This window comes from Synchiropus splendidus, chromosome 10, assembly GCF_027744825.2.
Source record: "Synchiropus splendidus isolate RoL2022-P1 chromosome 10, RoL_Sspl_1.0, whole genome shotgun sequence".
In the NCBI taxonomy this organism is placed as follows: Eukaryota; Metazoa; Chordata; class Actinopteri; order Syngnathiformes; family Callionymidae; genus Synchiropus; species Synchiropus splendidus.
Window position 1 is genome coordinate 2,599,323 of NC_071343.1, and position 27,734 is coordinate 2,627,056.

General features: G+C 44.5%; 4 protein-coding genes across 7 annotated transcripts; all 4 read left to right on the forward strand.

The window, feature by feature from the left end:
* The first annotated feature begins 734 nt into the window (after positions 1-734).
* On the forward strand, positions 735-2,594 carry LOC128766307 (protein FAM237A-like). Its single transcript, XM_053877829.1, has 3 exons — positions 735-926; positions 1,013-1,376; positions 2,423-2,594. The coding sequence occupies exons 2-3, from the start codon at positions 1,013-1,015 to the stop codon at positions 2,530-2,532; spliced, it is 474 nt and encodes a 157-aa protein (XP_053733804.1). The 5' UTR covers positions 735-926; the 3' UTR covers positions 2,533-2,594.
* An 810-nt stretch (positions 2,595-3,404) lies between these two features.
* LOC128765913 (caspase-8-like) lies at positions 3,405-9,538 on the forward strand. Of its 3 annotated transcripts, none has more exons than XM_053877154.1 (11): positions 3,405-3,550; positions 4,269-4,540; positions 4,620-4,722; positions 5,875-6,010; positions 6,256-6,305; positions 6,374-6,416; positions 7,411-7,479; positions 7,551-7,615; positions 7,698-7,806; positions 7,900-8,371; positions 8,760-9,537. In XM_053877154.1, the coding sequence occupies exons 2-11, from the start codon at positions 4,272-4,274 to the stop codon at positions 8,929-8,931; spliced, it is 1,488 nt and encodes a 495-aa protein (XP_053733129.1). In that variant the 5' UTR covers positions 3,405-3,550; positions 4,269-4,271; the 3' UTR covers positions 8,932-9,537. The 3 variants fall into 3 exon arrangements, with proteins under 3 accessions (XP_053733129.1, XP_053733130.1, XP_053733127.1); XM_053877155.1 differs by having other exon boundaries at positions 3,406-3,575; positions 4,269-4,534; positions 8,760-9,538; XM_053877152.1 differs by having other exon boundaries at positions 3,406-3,575; positions 8,760-9,536.
* Positions 9,539-14,191: 4,653 nt separating this feature from the next.
* LOC128765748 (caspase-8-like) lies at positions 14,192-15,282 on the forward strand. Its single transcript, XM_053876776.1, has 3 exons — positions 14,192-14,282; positions 14,376-14,859; positions 15,006-15,282. Exons 1-3 carry the CDS (start codon positions 14,192-14,194, stop codon positions 15,280-15,282), a joined length of 852 nt encoding a protein of 283 aa, XP_053732751.1.
* A 4,068-nt stretch (positions 15,283-19,350) lies between these two features.
* On the forward strand, positions 19,351-27,622 carry LOC128766432 (caspase-8-like). 2 transcript variants are annotated; one of them, XM_053878062.1, is made up of 10 exons: positions 19,351-19,399; positions 19,542-19,608; positions 20,170-20,278; positions 20,372-20,855; positions 21,080-21,273; positions 23,866-23,965; positions 25,697-25,763; positions 26,071-26,179; positions 26,258-26,747; positions 26,908-27,622. In XM_053878062.1, exons 1-10 carry the CDS (start codon positions 19,383-19,385, stop codon positions 27,026-27,028), a joined length of 1,758 nt encoding a protein of 585 aa, XP_053734037.1. In that variant the 5' UTR covers positions 19,351-19,382; the 3' UTR covers positions 27,029-27,622. The 2 variants fall into 2 exon arrangements, with proteins under 2 accessions (XP_053734037.1, XP_053734038.1); XM_053878063.1 differs by lacking the exon at positions 19,351-19,399 and having other exon boundaries at positions 19,590-19,608; positions 20,347-20,855.
* The last annotated feature ends 112 nt before the right edge of the window (positions 27,623-27,734 follow it).

Here is a 27,734-nt window from a genome sequence, read left to right on the forward strand (position 1 = left end):
GGTCCATGAGCTCCCGTGTTCGCCCTGAGAGAGTGTTGAAGACCAAGACCTGCTGTTTTAGCGAGACTTCAGGGGTGGAGCATAGTCGCTGTGTGACCCCTTGGGTACAAGAGCATGGACAGTTCCCTTCCCCATCCCACTTTTGACGCCACTTGCCCTTCAAATCTGACTGGGACTTGATGCTCCATGTCCAGTACATTTAAAGAGAGTCTCTAACTGTCAGTGACCCAGAAGGTGGGGGTTGAGACACGAGAGTGACAGATCCAAATCCCCACCCTCAGAGCAATAGTCCAGGCACCAGACACCAGACCAGACTCAATACCAAACAAGACGAAAGAAAGTCAGGAACGTCACTGCTGTATAACACAGAAAAACATGCATCCAAATCAGAGGTGAGAAAAGTCCGGCCCGGGGGCCACATGCGGCCCTTTGCCTGTACTCGTGTGGCCCTCATGAGAGGAAAGGAATTATGATTTGGATTCCAAATATAACTCCTTTTTTTCAAAATTAAAGAAGAGTAGAAAAATACATTGAAAAGAAAGTGCTTTTAGAAGAATCGCATTCACATGTCTTACCTTTCTTCCATCTATTTATGATTCATAATAAAAATCTTTAAATGATAGGAAATGGTGTGGAATCACACAAAGTAAACATGTAATGCCATGGCATCTTTACCTGATGTAGTCACACCAAAGTCATGACATTTAAGTTTCACTCCAGATTTTTTTCTTCTCTCCCTCCTCTTCTGACCTGACGAACCCCTCACGTTAGGCACAAGGAAGCTCGCGCTCATTCACAAAGTTCATCCATTCACCTCGAGCTCGAGGCTGCTCAGGAGGAGGAGGGGATGCGGGTGCAGTGACGTCAAACAAACAGATAACTTGCCAAACTCACTTCAGCACTGTTGATTCCTCTCACCTTTCGACGTGAGTACGACGTTGACTTTTCCTTTGAACGAACGACACGTTTCATTGAACTTTTATTAACATGATCCACGCGCTCGTGTCCGCAGATGGAGCCCCTCTTCTTGAACACCCCGGTGGCCGCCGTCATCGTCCTGAGCGTCATCAGCGCCGTGACCCTTCAGGACCCGCAGTCGGCCCGAGTGGACCCGCTGACGGTGCAGAGGACGAACCCCCAGTGTTGGGACTCGTCCTCGGCTCTGCTGCTGGAGACGTTCACCCCGAGGATCGCGGACTCGGTGCCCTTGCTCTGGGACCTGATGGTCTTCCTGCGGTCCTCGGAGAACCTCAAACACCGGGAGCTGTTCTGGAACCTGGCCGGCATCTTCTGGGACAACTACGTGGAGTGCGTGACGTCACGGAGCCACGGCCTGGGCCGCAGACATGTGACCTCCGCAGGCCTCAGCGCAGACAGTAGGAGCCGAACACCTTTTCATGCCACACCAGTCATCTCACCGTCGCGCCGGTTTTATTCCACATTTCAGATCGAAGCGTTCTGAAACGCGATTATATTGTTGTTTCTGGATGATCTAAAGTTTAAAAAAATAATAATTTGTTGTATCTTTTACTATTTCAAATAAACTTCCTTTTACTTTTATTAGAAACAGTAATACAACATAATTTCGACAGAGTGCAAATACAAATAGAGTTAAAAGTTGTTCAAAAATGGTTTATTCACTCACCCCTGAGCGAGCCAGGACCCTTCCTTCGTCTAACCGCTGGAGCTGTCTGTCAACGCTAGCCACAACAACAACAACAACAATAATAATAATAATTATTATTATTATAACAATGATAATAATAATGTGACAGTCAGGAAAAGAGAAAGATGGGAGGTCAGAAGTATTTATATTTTAAGGACAGGAAGAATGGAAGGACTTTTCATATTTTATATTTGTAGTTCATTAAAGTGACATGACTCTTTCAGTAATATAGTGTTATTATGAGTGCCGGACCGGACTGAATTAATTTGGATTCATCAGTTATGGACAAAAATAATTGATCCATACATCCAAATAAAGTGTCTTAGGCTGGGAACCTTTTTCAGAGCGCCCATTCTAGGTGCACCGCATTGTACACTGTGATCTGATCACGAAAACCTTCAGGCGTAAAATTAAACAACAAATAAAAGTAAATTTTTCCCAACAGAAACACACAATTTTATATGAATCAGTACACAACTTAAAAATGGTGTAAAATATGAAAGTGTGAACATTCATGTTTAATTAATTGTAAACTCCTAATTGTTTTGATTGATTTTTAAATGACGTCCCACTTCTAATTCATGGATGGATAAGCGGGTGCATGTGAGCGGTCGTGCATATGTATGATGAGTGGAGAGAGCTGTCTGGTTACAGTAATTCTGAATTATCAAATGAAACTCATAGATGACCTGTTGATCCGACTCCACCTTGTGTGTGTGTGTGTGTGTGTGTGTGTGTGTGTGTTGACTGTGACAGGTTCCTCCAGTCGCGGGTCAAACTCCTGGGCCAGATTCAGGATGAGATGCCGACGTCTCATCAAAGCAGTGAGGAGCAAGCCTGAACTCTACCCGCCGCAGCACAAATAGCCCATGTTTGTACATCTCCAGGTGGACACTAGCATCTCGTTGAAGCTGTCCTCATTATATATTTAACTGTGCATTTAATATTTATAATAAAATACCAGAATAAATCAACAACATGAAAACAAAGCACGACTCCTCAGTCTTCTGTCAAACGAGCAGGTGACACCGAACCCTGACCCCTGCGGTAGATCTGTTCAGCCAGAGAGCCCTTGGTTTACCAGCACATAGAAGTGCATGTTACCTCCCATTCAACACTTCATTTCTTCTCCTTATTTAAAATCTTATATCAAGGTGCAACTCTTCTGTTATTTTATCAGTTTAATATTTCATTTTTTCACTCCTTTGGCTCTCCTTTATTTTGGGGGATTTTTCCTAATGAATAATTTCATTTATTTATGCAGAGGAATTCTTAAGAAAGCATTTCATATATACTTCAAAATAATTCTCACTTTATCTTCTTTCAAAAGCTTGTGTGTTGGTCAGTCTTGTTATCACTGTGGATATTATTGTGCCGAACTCTGACTCTTAAAAGAATAAAAACAATTATCTGCAAGATATTTTATAAACAACATATCTCTGTATTTTCAACAATAATGCTGTATCATCATCAGACTTGTGTTCTCGCCTATTTTTTTAGGCATTGTTTTTTCCCGTCACTGGTTTCATTGCTTTGTTATAATCAAAGAGTGTTGACTTCACTGACTTGGCCTGCTTTAACGACGACTAACTTTAAAACAGGCGACTTACTGGAACAGGTCCCTGATATTCGGGGCACCTGAGACGCGCGTCATCGTGACCATGTTTGGCTCCGTTTCCGCCGCTAGGTGAGTTGGGGCAGGTCGCACTTTCATTTCGTTTTGCTGCGTTTCCGTATGGGATCGCGGGCGTACGAGTTTGCGGCCTAGGTTTGGAATTGCTCTACTTCGAACTGTTTTCCACTTACTTTTCAGATTTCACGCCCAGTCCGCGTCAGAAGTGAGTGTGTTTGGAGGTGGATTGTTGGCTACACCTTGTGTTTGAGGTGAGACCGAAGCTGAACAGCGCCGGTGAGATTTAATGGATTTGTTTATTTATTTATTTATCTATGCTTTTGCCGTATTTAAACTCGCCGGAGTATTCTGTCACCACAAGGTAACATCCAATGTTTGATTTAGTCCAACGTGCGCTATGATTTGTTTATAGCTAGTTTTAAAGACATAGTGTTATTGTGAAGAAAAAAGTTTGTGAAAAGTTTAATTCTTTAAAAGTGTTAAATTGATTAAATCGCGGAAACCTGCCAAGCCCCTAATGTGATTATATTTGAATATTTCTGTCTTGGAATTTACTTTTATGCTCCCAATTTGTTTTAAAGGAGACTTCAACAGGCTAATTATGCTATAAAATATAGTGACTAGTTTCCTTTTAAAAAATGTGTTGCTTTTATTGTAATTTTTTCTTTACCTTCGAACAATCGACAGTCATCTCTAGTGTTCGCAGAGATGTTAGTAACACATCTCCACTGGGATGAGTCTCAAAGTGGCGATGTGTCAAGGTTGAAGAACAGTTCTAAGATGATTGTGGTTTACATGGAGGAGGGGGGAGGTTTCGGGATTCTGATTTGTTTGACATGCGACGACTGCTGTAGATTAAGGATACTATGAGCAAGTGTGACAGTGGTTTAAAGGTTTTGAAGGACGTGTTGTGCTGAAAACCTGATCGAAGGATGGCTTCACATCCTCACTCTGCGTGTGTTCTCGCAGGCAATGAATTTCCAGAAGACTCTTTTGGAAATATCTCAGTCTCTGGTCGCTGAACAGGTCAAGGCCTTGGGTTTCCTCTGCAGCGATCTTCTGCATTACAATCTGACACAGGAGGAGCATGCGACAAACCTCTTCAACTGTCTGACCAGACATGGACTCTTAACTGCAGAACATTCTCATCTCCTGACTGAACTTCTTCTGATCATCGGCCAACGTGCGCTTGTCAGAACTCACCAGCTACCACAACCCACCAACCAGATATCTGAGTACAGGTTTACATGGTTTTTCTCTCAGGAATATCTGACTGCCTTTTATGTTCTGGTGACTTCAGCTGTTTCTCTTGAAATCCAGGAAGCTGCTGTACAACTTCAGCCAAAGCATCACTGATGGTAACCTGCGCGATATGAAGTTCCTTTTACATCAGAAATTACCCGAGAACAAATTGGAGAGGGCGGTAAGTTAATCGTCTTTTCCACCCTCCTTCCGGATTGTGGGTCCCGTCGCAATATTCTACTGAATTACGTATACAGCACCCAATACTTGGTCCTCTTCCTTGTCAATGCAATACATTTTTTTGGCTTGTGAAACATTCCAAGAATAGGAAGGATCACCCTGGATTCTAATATTCGACATGTATTCCAGTTCTGAAATGGCATCACCTCAAATTTCCAGAATTGTTAGACATTTCCACACACAATGATAAAAGCGTTCCTTTTTCATTCTGACATCTTTTGTCATCATCTGGTATGTTCTGGTTGAATTTATTTAGTTTTGCTGGTGTTACATACACTCTCATCGACCACCTGTCCTGAAGATGTTTTATGAGCTGATGACAGATGCAGTCTTGTTCTCGAGGGAGGAAGGATGGGCAGAAGGATGAGCGCATCCAGGAGAAGCAAGAAGCAAAAGATAAAGCTCTTGATCTCTAATGTTACTCTCATCAGTCGCCATCTTGAGCCACGTTTATTCCAACGTGTTTTTCAAACCAAAGAGTAGGTATCTTCCGGTCTTGTTCTCGAGTGGAGGTCTAAGGGAGTTGGAGATTGGTCAGCGAATCAGCGCAGCAGGGGCGGTATGGCAGTCGCTCTATCGCACTGTTGTTGAGAGAGCTGAGCCAAAAGGCAGAGCTCCCTATTAACCATCAATCAATCTTCATCCCGACCCTCTACCTAGATTCAAGCAGATTCTAAAATGAGTTTTCTCCAATGGGTGGTGGGTGTCTCCCTTAGATGTAGTGCGGGGAGGTGTTTCAGGCACAGCCAGCTGGGAAGAGACCGAGGGGGAGTGAGAATGAGGGGGTTTGGCTGCTGCCCCTGCGACCTGGTGATGGATAAGCTTTTCAAACGTCTGTAAGGATGGAATGCTCAGCTTCACCTCAAGATAACATACATCCCGGAACTCAAATATTTTCAGGGGCTGCTTCATGTTTCACTGTCACACCACCGACATGGAAAGAATGGAGAGAGGGAATATCAGTAATAACCACTTGTCCGTGTTTGAAATATAAGCTGTTTATTTGCCGATTTGTTGCATCATCTTGCTGCAACTTTCCTCTTATAATGACTGGAGTTATTGCCTTGAACATACGGCTGTTCTGCTGCTTCAGACGACTCTGCAGGTCTTCAGAGAGATGGAAAACGCCGACCTCCTCAGCAGCACAGATTTCAGCATGCTGAAGTCAATATTTGATTCAGTGTATCCTGCGCTGAACAAGAAGATTGAGGACTATAAAGCAAAACAAGGTGATGAACGGCTGTCGACACAAAACACTGAACAAGAAGCGTAGCTTTCATGCTGGGTTTGAGGGTGCACGCAGCTGATGCTGCTTTCATCAATGGAATTGTGCTTTGGCTGCAACCAAGCTAAGATGCAGACAAAAGCATGTCCTGCTGCTCAGTTTCATCCTTGTTTTGCTCTTCTATTTGAATAAACAGATGACACATCCGTGTTCTGTTTAACCAGCATTTCTTCCTTTGATTCAACCCAGCTGTTGACAGGAGACCCGTCGCCGAGGAGAACGGGCCCAAAGACAATATGGTGAGTGTGTAGAACACAGTTATTTCATGTTCCTTCAATAATATTTCTGAACTTTAATGTCTGTGCAGCATTCTGGAGCGTTGTGGAACCGAACTGGCGGTCCAGTTCTAGGTCAGTCCTGGTACACTAACATCACCACCAGCATCTCTCACTCGACTGGATGAATCTGTCTGGGCTCTCGAGCACACGATGGCTGCATGTGGTTACCTCACCGCACACGTTCGAATATCTCATTCTTAATTATTGTCCAGAATCAAAGTCTTCCATTATGACCGCAAACACAGTTCACCAATCAGCTGAAAGTTACCAAACCGTCCAATCGGCAGTGAATTATAGAAGCCTTCCTCCAATCAGCACCAGAAATATAGTCTATAATCGTATAGTGAATTCATCGATAGGCTGATAGTCTCTAGCGTTTGAACTGCCTTCAGGGCCAGCGTAGAGACACGGCATGACTGGGGTTTCGACAGAACTCCACAGACAGTTTTTACTTTTACAGTTTTTAATTACAATTTCATGTGAATAATAAATAATCAAATAATTTCAATAATTTATTTGTAATATATTTCTGCAGACATCGAGTCGATGGGAATCAAACTGCAGATCCTTTCGGGGGTTCAAAACCCTAAACTCAAATAGGTAGCTTAGAGCTTCCTTGTTTTTGTGTCTCAGCTGAGGGTTAAATCTGAGGCGTAGAGTCCAAGTTTGCGACTCTCACGCGATGAGGTGGACGAATCAAAGACACTGTTGAGGCAGAGTCAAAAGGTTAACATCAGTCTGGGACACTGGGAAACCTAGACGTGTGGAGGGGAGACCCTGCAGGACCGTGGAGTCACGGAACAAGAACTGGACAGAGCTCCTCAGCGAAGTGCGCGTAGAGACTGTGGGAAGGAGGTGGGGAGGAAATCTGAGAGACAAACTCACTTTGATGATGTCATGGAAGATGGAAAACAGCATCCATCATGAGTTCTTGTTTACAGCACGTCATCAAACTGCTTTGTTTCCTTTAGCTTTGAAAAAACATAACTGATTAGTCTTCAAGAAACTTTCAACGTGAATTAACACTTTGTACTTGTTTAATGAAATGTTCATTTCTTGAAAATAGATGGTCCAAATGGAACACAAGTGGGGGACATGGTGTGTGGAAAAGTGGAGCCACTGGCCATTGAAGAAGGTCAGAACTGGAGCTTGTATTGATATTTTGGATGCGGGTTTGTCAGCTATTGCATCATTTGTCATTCGTAGAGGGAAGTGGTGCTTTCAAAGTGGTCCATGAAGAGATGGAGAAGTCCCGCCCTGCTCTTTCTCAGGTGCTCCCCACATTTGACTGAACATTCTAGAAGAGCAGGTCATGTTCCCCTGAGTTTAATCTCAGTGAGTCTGTTACTTCAGGTGTTGCCTTCTTATCCCATGACGTCTAAGAAGAGAGGCACCTGCATGATCATCAACAATGAGAACTTCATGACTATGAAAAAGAGAGAGGGGACTACGATGGATGAGGGTGAGTCTGATGGACTCGTCCAAACATCTGAGCATTAAACACTGCAGCTCAATTGAATACAACTCCAGGTGACTCCTGTCTGTCTCCCACCAGAGTGTGCGTTTGCTGTCTTTGAGTGGCTGAACTTTGATGTTGAGGTTTACAGAGACTGCGACAGGAGAAGAATTCTTTCTATCATCAAAGAGACGGCAGCAGAAGATCACAGTCAGGTGGACAGTCTGGTCTGCATGGTCTTCAGCCATGGGGATGAGGGTCGTGTGTTCGGGGTGGATGGTCGGGCCGTCATGCTCCAGGAGCTAAAAGCTCCCTTCACTGGATCCAGATGTCGGAGCTTGGCTGGGAAGCCCAAGATGTTCTTCATCCAGGCCTGTCAGGGAAAGAAGAACAATCACCCTGTCACCATCGAGGCAGACAGTGATGCTGTGAAACCCCCCACCATCCCCTCTGAATCAGACTTCCTGCTGGCAAAGTCTACCGTCCCGACTTTCTATTCCTACAGAAATGTGGAGCAGGGGTCCTGGTTCATTCAGTCGTTGTGCCAACACCTCCTCACCCTGGTGCCTAGGTAAGTAACAAAGTCATTCACCTTACAATGTTTGAATTCCTTCTGTTGGTGATCCTAAGACAGCTCTTAGTCCCATTGTCCAAAAGAAAACCCCCACAACTCTGAGCAGTGGATCACTTAACAAGAGTGTGCATGAAGAGATGGCTGTGCAGACTCACCCCCCTCTGACATGACAGTACCAAAACTTCATGTCAAGCTCACAGGATTTATAAAGGGACAAATCTAGTCCCCCAACCCCCAAATATGATCCACAGAATCCCAATAACACAGTCCATACCTGTGTCACATCATCACTCCTCCACCCTGATCATGTGTCCCTCACTAGAAAGTATATCATCACTGACAGGTGAACTCTGATCTTTCAGTCCTGCCCTTGTTTTTGTCACAGGGAAGTCGACCTTCTGTCAGTTATGACTAAGGTCAGTGATGATGTCAGCCTGAAGAGCGATCCTTCTGGCCTGAAGAAGCAGATGCCGAACATCGACTCATCTCTCAGGAGGAACGTGGTCTTTCCCATCCCTCAAGCTCCTGCCCCAGAGCTCCCAGCTGCTGACTCCTGAAAAGCTGCTGTCCAACCCTTCTGTGTTTACCTGTGAAACCCCAGTAGAGGGTCCTTCAGTCACTTAAGTGGTGAAGGTTGAGCTCAGCCCGTCTTCAATGTTAACACATGGCCATCGACAATTGCACTTGCATCTCAAACAGGCCCCAAACCTTCAGTGTTCCACGACAATGGAAGTAAGAGAGATTTCTGAAAGTGGAGCTTTCAATATGCTCTTAACTGATAACCTTATCATATTTTATTACAATGCTGTGATGCAACAGTTCTAAGGTAACGTTACCCTGTGTTAACTCTGTAATTTTATTGATATCATTGTCAATATTTTCCTGTGTAATGATAACCTAACATAACATAATAACATATCACAAATAATATCAAGTGAGTTAGTCTGGCAGAAATGTGTGTATGTTACATTTTATATTGCACATGGTTTTGTCATTTTACATTTCCAGTGTAATAACATTCAGATGAAACATATGTCATAATGTTGTAGAAACAAGATATATATTTGACAGAATAAATTATGTCTTCATGATTAAGAGATATAGCCTTTTTTTTAAGTCTGATATGTATTGCATATTGTAACAAAAATCAACATTTCTTCAATGTGAGTCTGTCTGCCTCCGTATGTTATTGTCTGTATCGAGACACATAACAATCTGGAGATTGAGTGTGATCCCAAAGAAACAGGCACGCAGCCCTGGACCTTTTCTTTGCTCCTTCTGCGCCTATAAAGGGCCACATCATACGGCTGTCAATCACATTAAGGGCCAGTCTGCCATGAACTACAACGGTACAGTGCAGATTTGTACACGTTAGAATTGAACTCTAACTTGCTGACTTTACTGTTCTCTCTTGCAGAGTTCACGGAAGTCTCTGCTTCATTTGAAATGAATGATTGAGAGGCTCACAATAATAAAAAAAAAAGTTTTTGTCTATTGTCTTGATCATTGTTGGACTGAAGCTTTGTTTTAAGTGTTCTCCAGCCTTCTGTGCAGCACGTGGGAACAGCGTCAGACGCCTCACGGAGCTTCGATGGTCGATCGTGTCGTCATCAACGCTCCATCACGATCGTGAACGGCTTGTTCCGCTGGAAGGCAATTCCCATGTTCGCCACTAGGTGTCGGTATGTAGCTGTGGTCAGCGAAGACGAAGGCGCAGCGTTCGACATACTCTCCATCTCACAGGTAAGTGACGTGCGCACGAGTTCATGCTGTATGATTCTATGTTTATGCTGTAGAATGACCGGGTGCATGTGGCTTCAGAAGTGTTGGATGTCTCCAGTGAAGACACTTGCCTGTGGAAGTTCCTCACCAGGCGGTGTTAGCAGCTGAGGGAGCGCGTCTGATAGAAACACCTTCACTACACCATAACAATATAAACAAATCAAAGGTGCCCTGATATCATGGAAATAATGTGAATTATTTATCAAGATTGACAAAGTGGAACTTTGGTCTGCTATGTGGCAGCAGCGGGTGACCTCTGAACCCACCAGACTGTTGATGCTCTGATCCCTCCTGGGTGCTTTTATTTCAGTCCACATACACACATAACACTGACACTGAGAATGAAACAACGAAACGTTATAGTCACAAAATGAACACATTAATGGTGTCACAGATTAAAACATGCAGATATAAACATCACTCGTTTGTTATTGTTCAGTTTGTTCCAAAACTATTCCTTTTTGTTAAATCCCAAAGTGAAGGTTATGTGGTCAACAGCCCTGACCAGGAGGCAGGTGGATCAAATTTGGCCAAGATGACCAGATAGTTTTCTCTTTTACTGAGTGCTTCAGGCAGAATGCCTGGGTAGTCATGTAGTATCACCACTCAAGCGTTATTAGTGAGGAATAAAGGGGGGCTGCGAGCATTTTGCCGGTGAGTTGAGCTGTGTTTTTTTTGCCGGTATCTGGTGATTCACTGTGGCGTGATCCATGTCTATGCTCACGCTGCAACAAGGCACTTGAAAGCTCCTGCTTTCTGCTTTTCTTCTTTCCAAAACCTACAAGTCCAGATGTGTGTGTGTCTGGTCACCAAATCTGACCCACGACCCCTACAGCGTGTTGCCTTAGCATGAAGTTGCTGTAAAAAAAAGAAATTGACCATTAAAAAGTCAGAGGGAATCAGCTGACACTAGCAGCTTCTCACTGAAAATCAAAGGATGAACAGACAAGACTCAATCTTGGCGGCATGAAGCTCCTTTGCCTGTGAAAACCCTCAGTGTGATTGTTCAGCTGCAGTGTCTTTGCTATTTGATCGACGAAATGTAGCGGGCTGATATGATCTACTGAGCCTCCTTTCTAGCTGAATGATCAGACTTTACTTTGTTTGTTTTCATTGTTAAAATACAGCTTTATTGCTTCAATTACAGGAAGAAAGACATTTTTCGGGATTAAATACAGCAAAATGTAATCAAATGGGGGATCATTTTCCCAAGTCAAAAACTTGTACATTTTATACCTTGTGTCTATAATAAATAGAATTTTTTAGCGTTAAATCATCTTTGATGCTTCTGTCACCGTTGAGTAAAAAAAATAAAGGGTACACAGTATTTAATACTGTTACTGACCGGCTCACTTCTGTGTTCAGGTGAATTCTGGTTCAGTGCCATCAAGCTTTTGTTTTCATTGACTGTGGCTTTCATATTTTCATCTAAATAAACAACAAGTCAACATTTTTTTTTTTTTCTGATGGGTGTTTTGAATCTGAATATTTCCTCTGTTTTAATTGGACATTCTGACAAAAGGTGTGACACAGAGACGTCTTGAACCTTGAGGTGGCGTCTAAAATCCCATCAGGACCAACATCAACATGTATCTGTAGGTTTGATTCCACTGATCAGGTTTTCTGCTCCATCATGGCAACAGCAGCTTGAGAAGATCTTCTGAGCTTAGGTCCAGACTTGCAGATGTTGGGAGCACTCTCAGGTCAGACTAGGTGTCTCTCTGATGTCCTCTGTGAGCAGACTTGTTGGCTGGAACGATGAGAGCACTGAGGAGAGGCTTCCTTCTGAGGGAGGAGCTTCAGGTCAACTGAGGTCATGACGGAGGAAACGGCAGGAACAGAGCAGGGGTTTGGGCCACAGAGTCACATGATGAGCGGCGTCTCACTGAAACCTACCTGCTCTGGCTGATGACAGACCTGGAGAAACTCCATCACAGAGAGCAAATACACGTCTGTGGAGTCTTGAGGGTGAACGACGAAACACAGGTGAAATAACACACACACACACACACACACACACACACACACACGTTTTGTGGGGACATTTCACTGACTTTCTCCCTCTCCAGACCCTCACCCTAAACCTAACCGTCCCAAACACATGGCGAGCCTTAACCAGGACCCAAACCAAACTTAAATCTATACCCTCATCTATAGTCCCCAGTTATTTTGACATTTTAAATCATCGAATTGAACCTTAACCTTGTGGGGACCGGAAAAAATGTCACAAATAGCCATAAATCTATGTTAATAATTTACAAGACACACCAGTCATCAGGGCGTGTTCCATCTATCAGCGTTTGTTTCCGTGAGCAGGATCAGAAGGAGCTCAGCTCAGCTGGAAGCTTCACCTGCAAACATGGACACAAGTCTTCAGACCAGGGGAGCACTGCGAACAGGTCAGTGACTTTCTCACTGCGACAGGAGTGTGAGCGGATGAGTGTGGAGCCTGGTCATGAGGTGAACGAATGAGTAGGAAGAGTGTGGTTCTTTGCTGCTAATGGAGACACACAGCTGATTGTGTATTTCCTATGAATCAAATGAGATAAGAAAACATCGGAAACAACATGAAATAAAGTCAAGTGAACACAAAGTAATGAGTTGGAGCGACTCTGAAGTCACAACTGCGATAAACAGTGCCACTAAACAGGACTGTGGACAGTCTTCTGTCTTCTGAAAAAGTGTTTGGAGCTGCGACAGTCTTTTGTTCTTTGTGATGGCATTCCATCAGAGCAGTGCGTTAGAGTGAACATTTTAACACAACTCTTCCAGTGCACACAAACCACATACTCATGGTCAACACAACACTGTTGTGTGTTCCATCCGAGGACCTCTGTGCTGCTTGATTGACACATTGATGAAGAGTCCACTGATGGAACAAAGGAGCAACACACACCCAACTCAGTTCCACCTGGAGGAACCAAGTGTAGACGTCTGTAAACAAGCGTGTTGCTGGGACTGCAGGGGGAGGAGTTTTGAATCATGAACCTGAGTGTTGAAGTGCAGCAGTCATGTTTGTGGACTGAGCTCACTTCTACACACCAGCTTCTATCAAAGCTTCTCTGCTGTGAGGACTCCAAACTGACTCACACCTCAGGAGTTCAAGTGTGTGCTCCTCTGTCAGGACTCCAGTCCCAGTCCAACACCACTGAAGTCAGATGTTTGATGTGAAGCCATGAAGCCATGGTCAGAGGCTCAGCATGAAGTTGAGCTGAGACTGAGGTCAGTGAGGTCACAGAGAAGAAGCAGGTTCTTCCTTCACCATGCTGCCCTCCACATAGAATGTTGACACACCTGTGAGGGACTCTTCTGTCCACGTCTCATGACTCATGACGTTGTTCTGCTCCTCTTATAAAGGTGCTTTGGTTGAGGTCCATGACAGACAGTCTGCTGGACGAGGACGTGGAGCTGGACCTGCTTCCATCAAGCATTTAAGACAGAGCCCTGCCACAAAGGGGTGAGCGTGTGAAAGTGTATGAAAGTACTGTACACCCAGTGGAGAGATGATGAGCAACAGTGGAAGAGGGTGAACTGTTGACTGTGACTCTGATGCGTCATGTTGTTCTGTGCAATGTACTGAATGGGTGTGTTAGAGCAGCGCCTGGATGAGCAGCGAGAGCTTGTGAGTCCCTAAATAACAGTGATCCCAACCCAACAACCAGATATCTGTCTGCAGCTTTACATCTTGCTCTCTTGTGTGAATATACCACTGTGTTTATATCTGGTGACGTCCACTGTTCTCCACTCTGTTTATTGATATCCAGATGGAAGGCCTGCATCAATTATCTGAGGCTCAGAAACGAGCTTGAAGAAAAAAATGAGGATGTAAGTCTCCATTGCATGTTCCCTTTATGGCTCGTGCTAAAAGTCTGTCATTCTGTGATCACATTTGATTTCAGTACTGGCCACTGAGAGGCAGTGAGGGGCATCTGAGCTGTGAAAAAGAGCGTTTGCCATGTTTCTGTCGCGTGTACGTGTCACTGACACCTATCTTTAATCCAGAGTCTGTTTCTTCAGCTGTTGCCTTCTTACCGGATGAAGACTGAGAACAGAGGCACCTGCCTGATCATCAACAATGAGAACTTCAAGACTATGGAAAAGCGAAAGGGGACGATGATGGATGAAGGTGAGTCTGATGGACTCGCCCAAACATCTCAGCAGTAAACACAGAAGCTCAACTCAATACAGCTCCAGGTGACTCCTCTCTGTCTCCCACCAGTGTGTGCAACTCAGGTGTTTCAGAGTCTTGGGTTTGAGGTCGAGATTTACAGAGACTGCGACAAGAAAACCATTCTTTCTATCATCAAAGAGACGGCAGCAGAAGATCACAGTCAGGTGGACAGTCTGGTCTGCATGGTCTTCAGCCATGGGGATGAGGGTTGTGTGTTCGGGGTGGATGGTGGGGCCGTCATGCTCCAGGAGCTAACAGCTCCCTTCACTGGATCCAAGTGTCCGAGCTTGGCTGGGAAGCCCAAGATGTTCTTCATCCAGGCCTGTCAGGGAGAGAAGAACAATGATCCTGTCACCATCGAGGCAGACAGTGGGGTCGTCAGTGATGCTGTGAAACCCCCCACCATCCCTTCTGAATCAGACTTCCTGCTGGCAAAGTCTACTGTCTCGACCTACTGTGCCTACAGAGATACCAGCCAGGGGTCCTGGTTCATTCAGTCGTTGTGTGGACATCTCTTCGCCTTGGCGCCAAGGTAAGTCACAAAATCCAGATCCTGATCCCTGTCAATGGTCACTCCTCCACTGGTCATGTTCCTCTCACTAGACAGAGCATCATGACTGACAGCTAAACTCTTTGATGGTTTCAGTCCAGCTGACTCTGTTTTGTTTATTGTCACAGGAAAGTCGACCTTCTGTCTATTCTGACAAGGGTCAATGAAGACGTCAGTGACAAGGATGTTGACTCACTGAAGCAAATGCCGGAATTCGTCTCCTCCCTAAGAAAGAAAGTCATCATTCCATCCTGTGGTGTTCAAATCCAGGAGACCTCATCTCCAAAATACCAAATTTCGCAGAATGGCAATAGTTTTACCTCAAGGGTGCTGACCTCCTCCTCAACTCGTGAGTTCCTACCTGTGCAGGCCAACACCTCACCTCACAAGCTGTTTCACTCTTAAATTGAACTGCGTCCTTGGCGATCAATGTCATTCTTAATGGTGGTAAATTTGTTTTGGAAATTGTTTTTAATGCTTAGTTAGGGAGAGTGATGAACACATTTCCACTCCAAGATTTTTGAATTTCTTACAGGTATGTGTAACGGTAATGTCATACATTCTGCCAGAGAATTTAAATGCATTAACACTGATTTGGTCCAAATGCTTTTTCTGCCTCCAAGGATAAGATTGAGCAGGGAATGTCTGAACTTCCAGCTGCATGGATGACGTGAAGGAGGCGGCGAACATTGTCAGATGCCAATCGAGTTTTGATAAACCCAGTTTGATCAGTGTGAATGAGCTTACCTACAGTTTCCTCAATCCTCAAGGCAGGTATTTTTGCATGGACCTTGATGTCGCCATTTAGTAAGGAAAGAGGTCGATAATTGCTACATTGTATCAGATCCTTGTTTGTTTTCGAGAGTACTGTAATGACTACCATGTTTGAGCTGTTGTTGAACACTCCTTTTGAGATCGCAGTAGGAGGGAAGGTCCCAGAATATCAAAAAATGTAGTATACAATTCCATCCCAACCTGGAGCCTTGTCTTTCCCCATAAGCATTAAAGCTTTTTTTCAGTTCCTGTAATGTAATTGGGTTGTTTAATCCTTGGCACATGACTATCTGGGGAAGATTTAGGTCCTGAAAGAAATGATCAAATTGGTCTTGAATGGCAGTAATTTCAGATTTGTAGAGATTTTAATCAAAGGATTTAAACTCTGCGTTAGATTATTATTTTTTTTAATTGTCAATTTCAAGCAGGGTGATAGTATAAAATTGAAATTACGTTTCCCTCTCTCTATTTACAGTGAGAGAATGTAATAAAAAATAATAAATGTATGTATAGTAAAATATCAGTATCTATATGTACAATATACCTATGTGTCTGTATATAAAAATTAAACTAAGAGAATAAAAGGAAATAAATACATCATATAACAGCAGCGGCAGTCAGGTAACATTCTTGTAGCTGTCAGGTGGTGCACTGATACAAATACAAGGCAAGGCGGAGGAGAGCGTATTGACTATGCCCTGTGTGGGGGGAGGACAGGGGCAGAGTTCAACATCCTGACAGCTTGGTGGACGAAGTCTGTCAGGACATCTTTGAGCTCCTCCATGCAGCCCTTTAGGACCCGGCCCGGGATGTTGTCAGGCCCCGTTGCTTTGCGTGGGTTGATCCTGGAGGGGGTCCTCTTCATGCTGGTTGGGTCCAGATGTACGGCCAGTTCCTCAGGAGGGGGCTTGACCTTCTGTGCTGGGCTGTTTTTTACAGCATCAAAACAGCCAAAGAAGCGGTTGAGGCAGTTCAGCAGAGTGATGTCACTCTCACAAGTCGGTGGTGCCGGCTTGCAGTCGGTGAGGGATTGGATGCCACGCCAGAGCAAACGTGCGTCTCAGGTGTTGCTGAAGTGTCCCGTAATCTTGTTTCTGTACTGTGCTTTAGCTTTCCTTATTCCACGTGGCTGGTTGGCTCTGGGTGCCTTCAGGAGCCCTCGAACTTCTCCTGTCAAAGGAAGAGGTTAGCTAAGAAAAAATGGTATGTTGAGAGAACAGAAGAGAGTAGACAGGAGTACAGGGAGGCCCAGCAAAAGACAAAGGTGGTGGTGTCTATGGCCAAACAGTAGGCCTGCGAGGACTTGTATGTTGGACAGTAAAGACGGTGAGAGATATTTGTGCAGGACTGCAAGGCAGAGAGGTAGAGATGGGAAGGAGACGCAGCAGGTTAGGGTGATCAAGGATAGAGAGGGGAATGTTTTGACTGATCACAGTGCGGAGATGGAAAGAGTACTTTGAAGAGCTCATGAGTGTTACAAGCGATAGTAGGAATACTAGTATTTCAGGCAAATTGATGCACTTTAAGTCTTTTAGGTTACAGATGAAAACAATGTTAATAAAGTTATTCTTTTTTTGTAAGTTGATCTATATTTCTTTCCTTTTTTCTTTCTTTAATGCCAACAGGGATACAATGTTATATATTCCCAGTGTTACAAGTGATCCCAGCAATACTGGGTATACTAGTATTCCCAGTGTTACTAGTGTTACAAGCGATACTATGAATACTAGTATTACCAGTGTTAGAAGAAGTACCAGCAATTCTACAAAAACTGTATTGGCAACTGCACTTAAATGGTGGGGTTTTGCTGTCTGAGTAAAGGGTGATATGCTTGTGCAACACATTCCTAGAAATGAGGCTGTTCTCAGTACTTCAGAACAGAAATGTGATGTGTTAATATGGAGCTAATTTCAAGCTCTTCTGTATTTAAATTTCTTCTCACATTAAACAGAGATTGAAAAGAAGCAAGCTGACAAACAGTTCTTATACATTCTTTTATACTGAGCTGCTGAAATACCCCTACATTCACAAATACAAATAGTTTGAAATCTTAAATATAATATGCATCGTTGACAAATGCTGATCTGTAATTGTGTCAATGGAATAATGTACAACCACTGTTTGGGGGAAATGGGTGTAAGGTACAGAATTTATGGGAATTGTTCTCTACTCTGCTCCTTTTCAATCTCGGTGGTATGCAACACGAAATCTAAGACGCCACGGATTGTATGTGGTGTGTGAGAATGTGTTTGCACTTGCTTTGTTATGTTTTTGTATTTGCTGTTAGTACAAAATTATCATCACAATCATGTATGGAGTTGCTAAAATACATCATGAATTTGTATCTAGTACTACTGGCGAATGCTGTTCAGCTCAACTAGTAGTTCTAGCACCACTTCTAAATTCACTAGCTTACTAATAGACAAAATTGTCTACTACATTTTTTGCCCTTCTAGTAGCACATGTGACACTTCTCGCTTTACTAGTAAATTGTGCATGCGCACTAGTCAACCAAAATTGAGTACTAGTACTCAAAAATGTAGTACTAGTCGAGCAAAACAGGTAGATGTCAAATGTCTGACCAAACGGCTTTCCATCGCAGCCAGACACCGCTCTGTGCTCCTCCACCTCTGCTCCATTCTCATACATGTACTGTATTGTAGTTGACTATTGTGCGTCATTACTGATGGAGACAGTCGAACTGCTGTTTATCATCGTCTTCCTTGGCAATCTTTAATTTGCTTTTCTGTGTTTGAACAGGAGCTATCCGGTCACCCTTGATTCTACCCCTGGAGCCTTTGAAACTGGGGTGAGAGTGTGAAAGTGTAAGAAAGTAGTGTACACCCAGTGGTGAGATGGTGAGCGACAGTGGAAGAGGGTGAGCTGCTGATCAGAGATCTGGGAGACCCTTCCCACAAGGCTGAAGAAATCAAGTCACTTTGTGTGCAACGATGGGGTTGTCCCGCTAGCTCGATATCGGGTCAAAATGATCCTCCAATAGTAATACAGTACTCTAAATTGTGGCGTGAGTGAATGGGTTTTTGTCTGTGTGAGTCATGTGACAGGCCTGTGCAGGGTTCCCCCAGGGGTGTCAGGTGCCATTGAAGTGATTTGACTGGGAACAGGTGAGATGGGAGTCAGATCAGGGTGTGGTGAGAGTGAACTCAGGCGTGATAAACCTCACTTATGTTGAACAGGTCTTTTGTTTATCTGAAACATTTGTGTGACACCAGGAAGAGGACAAACACATTCATCTCAACCCTTCTGTACCAACTTTTCTTGCACTCTCATCTTCACCTCTTTTAATTTCTGTCCATCACAATGTAGGACTTATGCCAAATACCTGAACCCATCTCTGGTCACTTCCCCCACTACCTCATCTTACAAAGAGTTTTTCTTCATGGAACCTCCCAGTGGAATTTAACATGACCTAGATCAGTGGCTGAGACCAGAATTCATTTTTAATAGTGATAACAATTATTGTATATTTTTATTGTATTAAACTGACCAGAGTTTTCTGTGATGGTAGACATCATGAGCAACATAATAGCCAATGGAAACATGCGTAATTAAAGCAATGGGATGGAAAACCCTTTTTAGAATTTGGTTCTTATCATTTCATGGTGCTAATTTTTCTGTGTCTAGATAATATTGAACAATAAAGGACAGACTTTGATGCGTCATGTTGTTCTGTGCAATGTACTGAATGGGTGTGTTAGAGCAGCGCCTGGATGAGCAGCGAGAGCTTGTGAGTCCCTAAATAACAGTGATCCCAACCCAACAGCCAGATATCTGTCTGCAGCTTTACATCTTGCTCTCTAGTGTGAATATACCACTGTGTTTATATCTGGTGACGTCCAATGTTCTCCACTCTGTTTATTGATATCCAGGAGTTCGTTGTTCTACAGCTATTTGATGCTCAGACAAACAATTGAAGAAAGGAGGGAGGATAAGGATGTAAGTCTCCAGTGCATGTTTCCTTCATAGCTCACACTAAAATGTCTGTCACATTTGATTTGAGTAGAGGCCACTGAGAGGCACTATGGGGCGGGATCAGCATGCCAACATGCTGTACTGCAGATGCACATCAGAGAGGACTGAGAGCAAACACAATACTGACTGAAAAGCAAGAGGTTCTACTCAGCACAGAAACATCTTGAGCAGCCATACTTCCTAGCTCTTTACATGTCTGAGAGATTTCATGGAGTCAGAATCCTCTAGATACAATGTGGCTGTGTGCAAGTGTTTGATCGACATGTTAACACATGAGTGTGTTGATGGTTCATCACTGTTCATTGTCCACGTGTCTCTGATGTGCACCTCCCAGCATTGCCTCAAGTTTAGCCTCTGGGTCAAACCTGCGTGCGCCTGCCATGACATTTGCTCTGTCACTCTTCACTCTTGAAATGTAGACTGACCGAGGCTTGAATCAAGGTCTTTCTTCTTTCGGTCAGTTGGAAGTCCTAAATGGTCTGTATTCAACGAAGCTTATCTTTAATTCAGAGTCTGTTTCCTCAGCTGTGGACTTCTTACCGGATGAAGCCTGAGAACAGAGGCACCTGCTTGATCATCAACAATGAGAAGTTCAAGACTATGACAGAGCAAAAGGGGACGATGATGGATGAAGGTGAGTCTGATGGACTCGTCCAAACATCTCAGCAGTAAACACAGAAGCTCAACTCAATACAGCTCCAGGTGACTCCTGTCTGTCTCCCACCAGTATATGCAACTCAGGTGTTTCAGAGTCTTGGGTTTGAGGTTGAGATTTACAGAGACTGCGACAGGAAAACCATTCTTTCTATCATCAAAGAGACGGCAGCAGAAGATCACAGTCAGGCGGACAGTCTGGTCTGCATAGTCTTCAGCCATGGGGATGAGGGTCGTGTGTTCGGGGTGGATGGTCGGGCCGTCATGCTCCAGGAGCTAACAGCTCCCTTCACTGGATCCAAGTGTCCGAGCTTGGCTGGGAAGCCCAAGATGTTCTTCATCCAGGCCTGTCAGGGAGAGAAGAACAATGATCCTGTCACCATCGAGGCAGACAGTGGGGTCGTCAGTGATGCTGTGAAACCCCCCACCATCCCTTCTGAACCAGACTTCCTGCTGGCAAAGTCTACTGTCCCGACCTTCTGTACCTATGGAGATCCGGGACAGGGGTTCTGGTTCATTCAGTCGTTGTGTGGACTTCTCTTCGCCTTGGCGCCAAGGTGAGTCACAAAATCACCCAGGAACCATCCAGAACTGAGCCCAGGTGCATGTGGCTAATATGATAAACCTGCTGCAACATGGCTGAGACTCGCTTTCACCTGATCCCCGTCAATGGTCACTCCTCCACTGGTCATGTTCCTCTCACTAGACAGAGCATCATGACTGACAGCTGAACTCTTTGATGGTTTCAGTCCTGCTGACTCTGTTTTGTTTATTGTCACAGGAAAGTCGACCTTCTGTCTATTCTGACAAGGGTCAATGAAGACGTCAGTGCAATACTGGAATTTGTCTCCTCCCTAAGAAAGAAAGTCATCATTCCATCCTGTGGTGTTCAAATCCAGGAGACCTCGTATTCCATGTGCAGAATTAAGCGTTCTCACGCGTCTTTTTGGACCCAAGATTGTCTCTCCTCAATGTGTAAGTTCGTACCTGTACAAACACCTCACAATAATTAGTTGTTAATAACAGTAGTAGTTGTAGAGTTGGCAGTTGTAGTAGTAGTTGTAGTAGTCATAGTTCTATCCCAAATCAAACATACAACTTCCACTGTGGGACTAATTAAATCTATCTAATCTACTCTAATCCCAATCTAATCTGAGGGATTGAAAAGTAGCAGAGAGAAGAAATTGCTTTCCTTTTGTTTTTTTTTGGTTCTGTGTATCTTAACTTCTTTCTCATTGCCACTTGCTTCCTCCTGTCTTCATAGACCTTATGTGGGCAATCATAGTCCAAAGCAGTCCACTGACAGTGAAGTTTCGAGCCTGCCGTGCTGCCTTGAGAAACTTGTGTTGCCTCACTTCCTGCTGCAGGAATTTCACCAAGATGGGTCACAGCCTGCTACCCTCAGCAGACCTCAGGCCAATCCACTTTACCGAGTCCATAACAAATTCCTCTTTGTAGCCCCTATGTCCCCCATGAATGTTCTAGAAGCAAAAAGAAAATCGGGCAGAGTGACCGTTCTCAAGATAGAAATTGAAAGGGTCATCTTCAATGTAGTTAGTGCTTATGCCCCACAGGTGGGGTGTGACCTTGAGGAGAAGGAGACCTTCTGGAGTGAATTAGATTAACTCATTGAGTTCGACTGCAGGAGAGTATTGCCAGAGGCGAGAGAGTGGTCATTGGGGCAGACTTCAATGAACATGTTGGTGCAGGAAGCGGACAGAGGTGACGAGGAAGTGATGGGAAAGTTTGGTATCCAGGGGTAGGAACACCGAAGGTCAGATGGTTGTGGACTTTGCAAAAAAAGAGAGAGGAGCATCGGGTGACTTACAGAAGTGGAGGTAGGAGCACATAGGTGGATTATATCTTGTAGACAATGTCACTTGAAGGAGATGAGTGAATGTACAGTAGTAGTGGGTGAGAGTGTGTCAGTTACGTTCGGAGCCCGACGTCAGAAATTATCAATGAATAGTCTGGTGATCTTCAATAAGTTGGGGAAAATCAGCATCTTTCCTCTTTGCTGTCCTCATGCAGACAGCTGCGCTGCAGCGAGACCACAGCAGTGAAAATAGTTGCTGTAGAGCGCGGCATAATTCATTTAAGCAAATCTGTCAATAAAATCAGACGTTTATCAGCCTAATAAAGGGAAAAACACTTGAGTTATCAAACATCCGTACACATCGCGAGTCCCGGACCCCTGAGCTGCGAAGCGCTGCAGAGCGCATTTTTCCTGCAGCTCCCGGCTGCTCACCTCAGTGTTCTGGGAGTTTGAGAAGTTGTTTTTTGAACGATGTTGTGCGCCCAGACAGCGATCAGACCCTTTACTGCCCAGCATCTATCATGTTGGTGTGGAGTCGCGCTGTACACGTAGTTTCCGGCATATAGCACAGAGTCGCCTGAGGCGAGAAGCTCACCACCTGCTGAGAGTTTCCCAAGACGAGGTGCAGCTCTCCAGCGGGGATCAGATCCGTTGCCAAAACCTGCCTCGTGCCCTGTGGCTCAACTGTCCTGGGCCATGGAGAGTGTGAGAAAAAAGGTGAAGAAGCGGGTGCAGGCAGGATGGAATCACTGGAGAAAGGTGTGAGATGTGATGTGTGACAAAAGGGTGTTGGAAAGGATGAAAGGGAAAGTGTCCAAAAGGGTGGTGAGGCCAGCAATGTTGTATGGTTTGGAAACAGTGGCACTGAGGAAAAGACAGGAGGCAGAGCTGGAGGTAGCAGAGATGAAGATGCTGAGCTTCTCTCTGGGAGTGAGCAGGATGGATAGGATCAGATGGACAGCACATGTCAGGTGTTTAGGAGACAAAGTCAGAGAGGCTACATGGAGATGGTTTGGACATGTACAGAGGAGAGAGAGCCAGTACATTGGTAGATGAAGATGTTGAGGTTAGAACTGAGGAGATTGGTGGAGGTGGTGAAGGAGGACATGAGGTTTGTAGGTTTGAGAGACGAGGAAGCCGAGGTGAGATGGAGGAAGGTGATCCGCTGTGGCCACCACCGAAGGGAGAAGCCCAAAGAAGAAGAGTTCTTGTGCTGGCTTCCAAGTGGTCGATTTTCTCTCCTGCCTCAGCCAATGAGTGTGTTCACATATTTATTTTTTACAAAATTGTGAACATTTCTGCTAACTGTTCTTCACGGGCCTCTATATACCAAACAAATTATTTTATATAATGAATATACATACAGATGTCAGTCTTCAGTCAGTGTGGAGGTCGTTGGGCTCTGCTGGACTTGAAGTCGCCAGTGGGTCAGAGTAGATGGAGGTACAGTCAGATTTGACTCAGCAGCTGAGGAAGGCATCTTTCCCTCGCTCCCCCAACACCAAGTGACTCACCATATCGCAATGATAACGCAGCAGTCCTACATCCCAGGTCACACCTGCACGTCTCTTAAGAAGAACAAGACAAGCAAGAGGCACAGAGGTCAGTGAGGTCACAGAGAAGAAGCAGGTTCTTCCATCCACCATCAGACTTCACCATGCTGCCCTCCGCATAGAATGTTGACACACCTGTGAGGGACTCTTCTGTCCACGTCTCATGACTCATGACGTTGTTCTGCTTCTCTTCTAAAGCTGCTTTGGTTGAGGTCCATGACAGACAGTCTGCTGGACGAGGACGTGGAGCTGGACCTACTTCCATCAAGCATTTAAGACAGACTCCTACCTACATGGGGTGAGCGTGTGAAAGTGTATGAAAGTACTGTACACCCAGTGGAGAGATGATGAGCAACAGTGGAAGAGGGTGAACTGTTGACTGTGACTCTGATGCGTCATGTTGTTCTGTGCAATGTACTGAATGGGTGTGTTAGAGCAGCGCCTGGATGAGCAGCGAGAGCTTGTGAGTCCCTAAATAACAGCTATTTCTGTCATGATTTTGGAAGGATGGACCGAAATGCAGGAAGTGCTGGTCACCAGAAGGCACAGGAGACAAGATTAAATTACAGAGATTTAATTGAAGAATAAATAATAAAATAATAAAAAGACAGACAAGTAACGATAACAAAAGATGCCGGAACCAGAACGCGGACTGGGAACAACACACAGGGACTGGGGAAGAATCTGAAAACGCAGGAGAGGCGAATTAGAATTCAATCCTAAAACTGGGAGAACACGAAACGCACTCAGAGTTAAGCTCACAAGGCAGCAATAAACCAAAAGCGCTCAGTGGCGGAGAAACACACACACACACGAGGAATAAACTACATCGGAGAGAGAAATGAAAAGTGAGACAATAAAACTGCTCAGACGCGAGCTGAATGGCGAAGGGGAGAAACTGAAGCAGAGTGAGGAGGAATGAGGAACTAAGGGAGGCGGCTGAAGAGGGATTTGAGCGCGCAGAGAAATCTAGAATAAGGTCAGGGAGGTGTTTGTGTACTCGTGGGAATGACTACCAAAAACCCACAACTTCAAATCCAAAAGAATGTATTCCCTGACAGAGGATTCTAATGACACTGACAGAGCTCTGACTTAGCCTTAGCTCCAGTGGTGTAGAGTGACCAAGACCGTCTCTGGCCCTGACCCTTTTATGACACATTTCAGTTCATCTTGGGGTGTAGTCTCCACTGATTGGTCCTGGTCTCCTGGGGTCCCGGTTGCCATGGTGCCACATTCCTGATCCCATTTTCTGGCCTTTTTTGGGTGGAAAGCTGTAAACAGATAATCTGGTCCTCTCCTCTGATTGTGTTGCTTCTGCTGGTTGACTGGCTCGGCCCCTCTCTGCCTGGCTCCATAATTCATCCTCCTGACCCATCGCTGTCCCAGAGGTTCCTTATCTTCCACATTCTTTCACTTGGGGGACGGTAGATGTTGGTCCCCACAAACTCAGGCTCAACTCAGGCTGTTTGGACCGGTTCTGGGTTAGATGTCTCCTGGGTTCCTCCTTGGTCCTGGACCAGGTGGTTCCTGCCTTTCATAACTCACTCTTCCATCCACACATCTTTCCCACACTATCCTTATCAAACACACTCCTCTCATACTGGATCAAATTGAGGTCACCTTACCCTTTATCGTTGCATCTGTTGGATTCAATCTTTCATCAGACAAAGCATTATAAAACAGTTTATTCAATAGCGGATAACTTATGATCATATTCATCAGTTAAAGATCATGATTCCCACAAGGAGTTCCCGTAACAGAGTGAGAAGCAGCCATCTGGCAACAGGAGCTGCCATTGACGGATTCATATCCTTGGAAGGCTTGATGAGGAAATGAACGACAGCTGTGTTGCCCGTGAAGTTGGAGAGAAGGAGGGAACAGGAAACGATAAAGTGCGGACATGACAATTTCAACCCAACAACCAGATATCTGTCTGCAGCTTTACATCTTGCTCTCTTGTGTGAATATACCACTGTGTTTATATCTGGTGACGTCCACTGTTCCCCACTCTCTCTCTTTTGACATCCAGGCAGCTACTGTCCATTAACTATCTGAGGATCAGAAAGGGGATTGAAGAAAACAAAGAAGATAAGGATGTAAGTCTCCAGTGCATGTTCCCTTCATGGCTCGTGCTAAAAGTCTGTCATTCTGTGATCACATTTGATTAGAGTACTGGCCACTGAGAGGCAGTGAGGGGCATCTGAGCTGCGAAAAAGAGTGTTCACCACTTTTCTGTCACGTGCATGTGTGACTGAGGCCCCAGGAGTTTTGATTGGCTTGCAATATAGACTGGTTTGACCGTGGCATGAATCAAATTTGAGGTCTTCAGAAGCGGCCTGGGGGAAGTCCTCGATGGTCTTTATTCAACTAAGCTCATATTTAATCCACAGTCTGTTTCCTCAGATGTTTCCTACTTATGCCATGAAGTCTGAGAAGAGAGGCACCTGCTTGATCATCAACAATGTGAACTTCAAGTGTTTGAAAAACAGAGAAGCAACTGAGATAGATGAGAGTGAGTCTGATGCACTTGTCCAAACATCTCACTGTTAAACAGTACAACTCCAGTTGATTCCTGTCTGTCTCCCACCAGTTTTTGCGAGATCTGCGTTTCCCCTGCTTGGGTTTGAGGTTGAGATTTACAGAGACTGCGACAGGAGAACCATTCTTTCTATCATCAAAGAGACGGCAGCAGAAGATCACAGTCAGGTGGACAGTCTGGTCTGCATGGTCTTCAGCCATGGGGATGAGGGTCGTGTGTTCGGGGTGGATGGTGGGGCCGTCATGCTCCAGGAGCTAACAGCTCCCTTCACTGGATCCAAGTGTCCGAGCTTGGCTGGGAAGCCCAAGATGTTCTTCATCCAGGCCTTTCAGGGAGAAAAGAACAATGATCCTGTCACTATCAAGTCTGACAGAGGGGTCGTCAGTGATGCTGTGAAACCCCCCACCATCCCTTCTGAACCAGACTTCCTGCTGGCAAAGTCTACTGTCCCGACCAATAGCACATTTACCTATGGAGATCCGGGACAGGGGTTCTGGTTCATTCAGTCGTTGTGTGTACTTCTCCGCACCCTGAAACCAAGGTAAGTCACAAAATCACCCAGGAACCATCCAGAACTGAGCCCAGATGCATGTGGCTAATATGACTGGTCATGTTCCTCTCACTAGACAGAGCATCATGACTGACAGCTGAACTCTTTGATGGTTTCAGTCCTGCTGACTCTGTTTTGTTCATTGTCACAGGAAGGTTGACCTTCTGTCTATTCTGACAAGGGTCATTGAAGAAGTCAGTGACAAGGAATTTAACTCTTTGACGCAGATGCCGGAATTTGTCTCCTCCCTAAGGAAGAAAGTCATCATTTGATTCTGTGGTGTTCAAATCCAGGAGACCTCATCTCCAAAATAGAAAATTGTCCAGAGAGGCAATGCGGTACTTTGTTCGCTACCTGACCCGCTCAACTCGTGAGTTCCTACCTGTGCAGGCCAACACTCCACCTCACAAGCTGTTTCACTCTTAAATTGACAGTTGAACTACTGTTTATCATCATCTTCCTTGACAATCTTTAATTTGCTTGTCTGTGTTTGAACAATGTTCCAATGGGATGACACCTAGTGGATTTAAACTGGAATGTAAAAGAATATTGTCTCTATTGATATCAACAAAACATGTCCGAGGTTTCAATTATTTACAAGGATGTCTGGGCATTTAAGAGTGATTTATTTTGAATGATTGTATGACTATATGCAGACTGGTTATTCTATTTTATTTTTTGTGGCACAATTGTTGTTTGTAAATGTGTTATGTTTGAGTGTCCATTTTGAGTCTTTGTTTGAGTCTATTTTATTAGTCCAATTAAACAAATCACTTTGACTTCAATAGTTTCACATGTATTTCACCACCATTTCATCACCATTCACGATTCTATCTGGGTTTCCACACCTTTCAAAAATAGATAATTAAATCTCGAAAGCATATTTGTGTCTACAAACTCCTTGAACCAACAAAAATGATCTCATTTAGCATGTTGGACTAAAACCTTCTCTTTAAAAAAAATTGCAGATGATTCTGC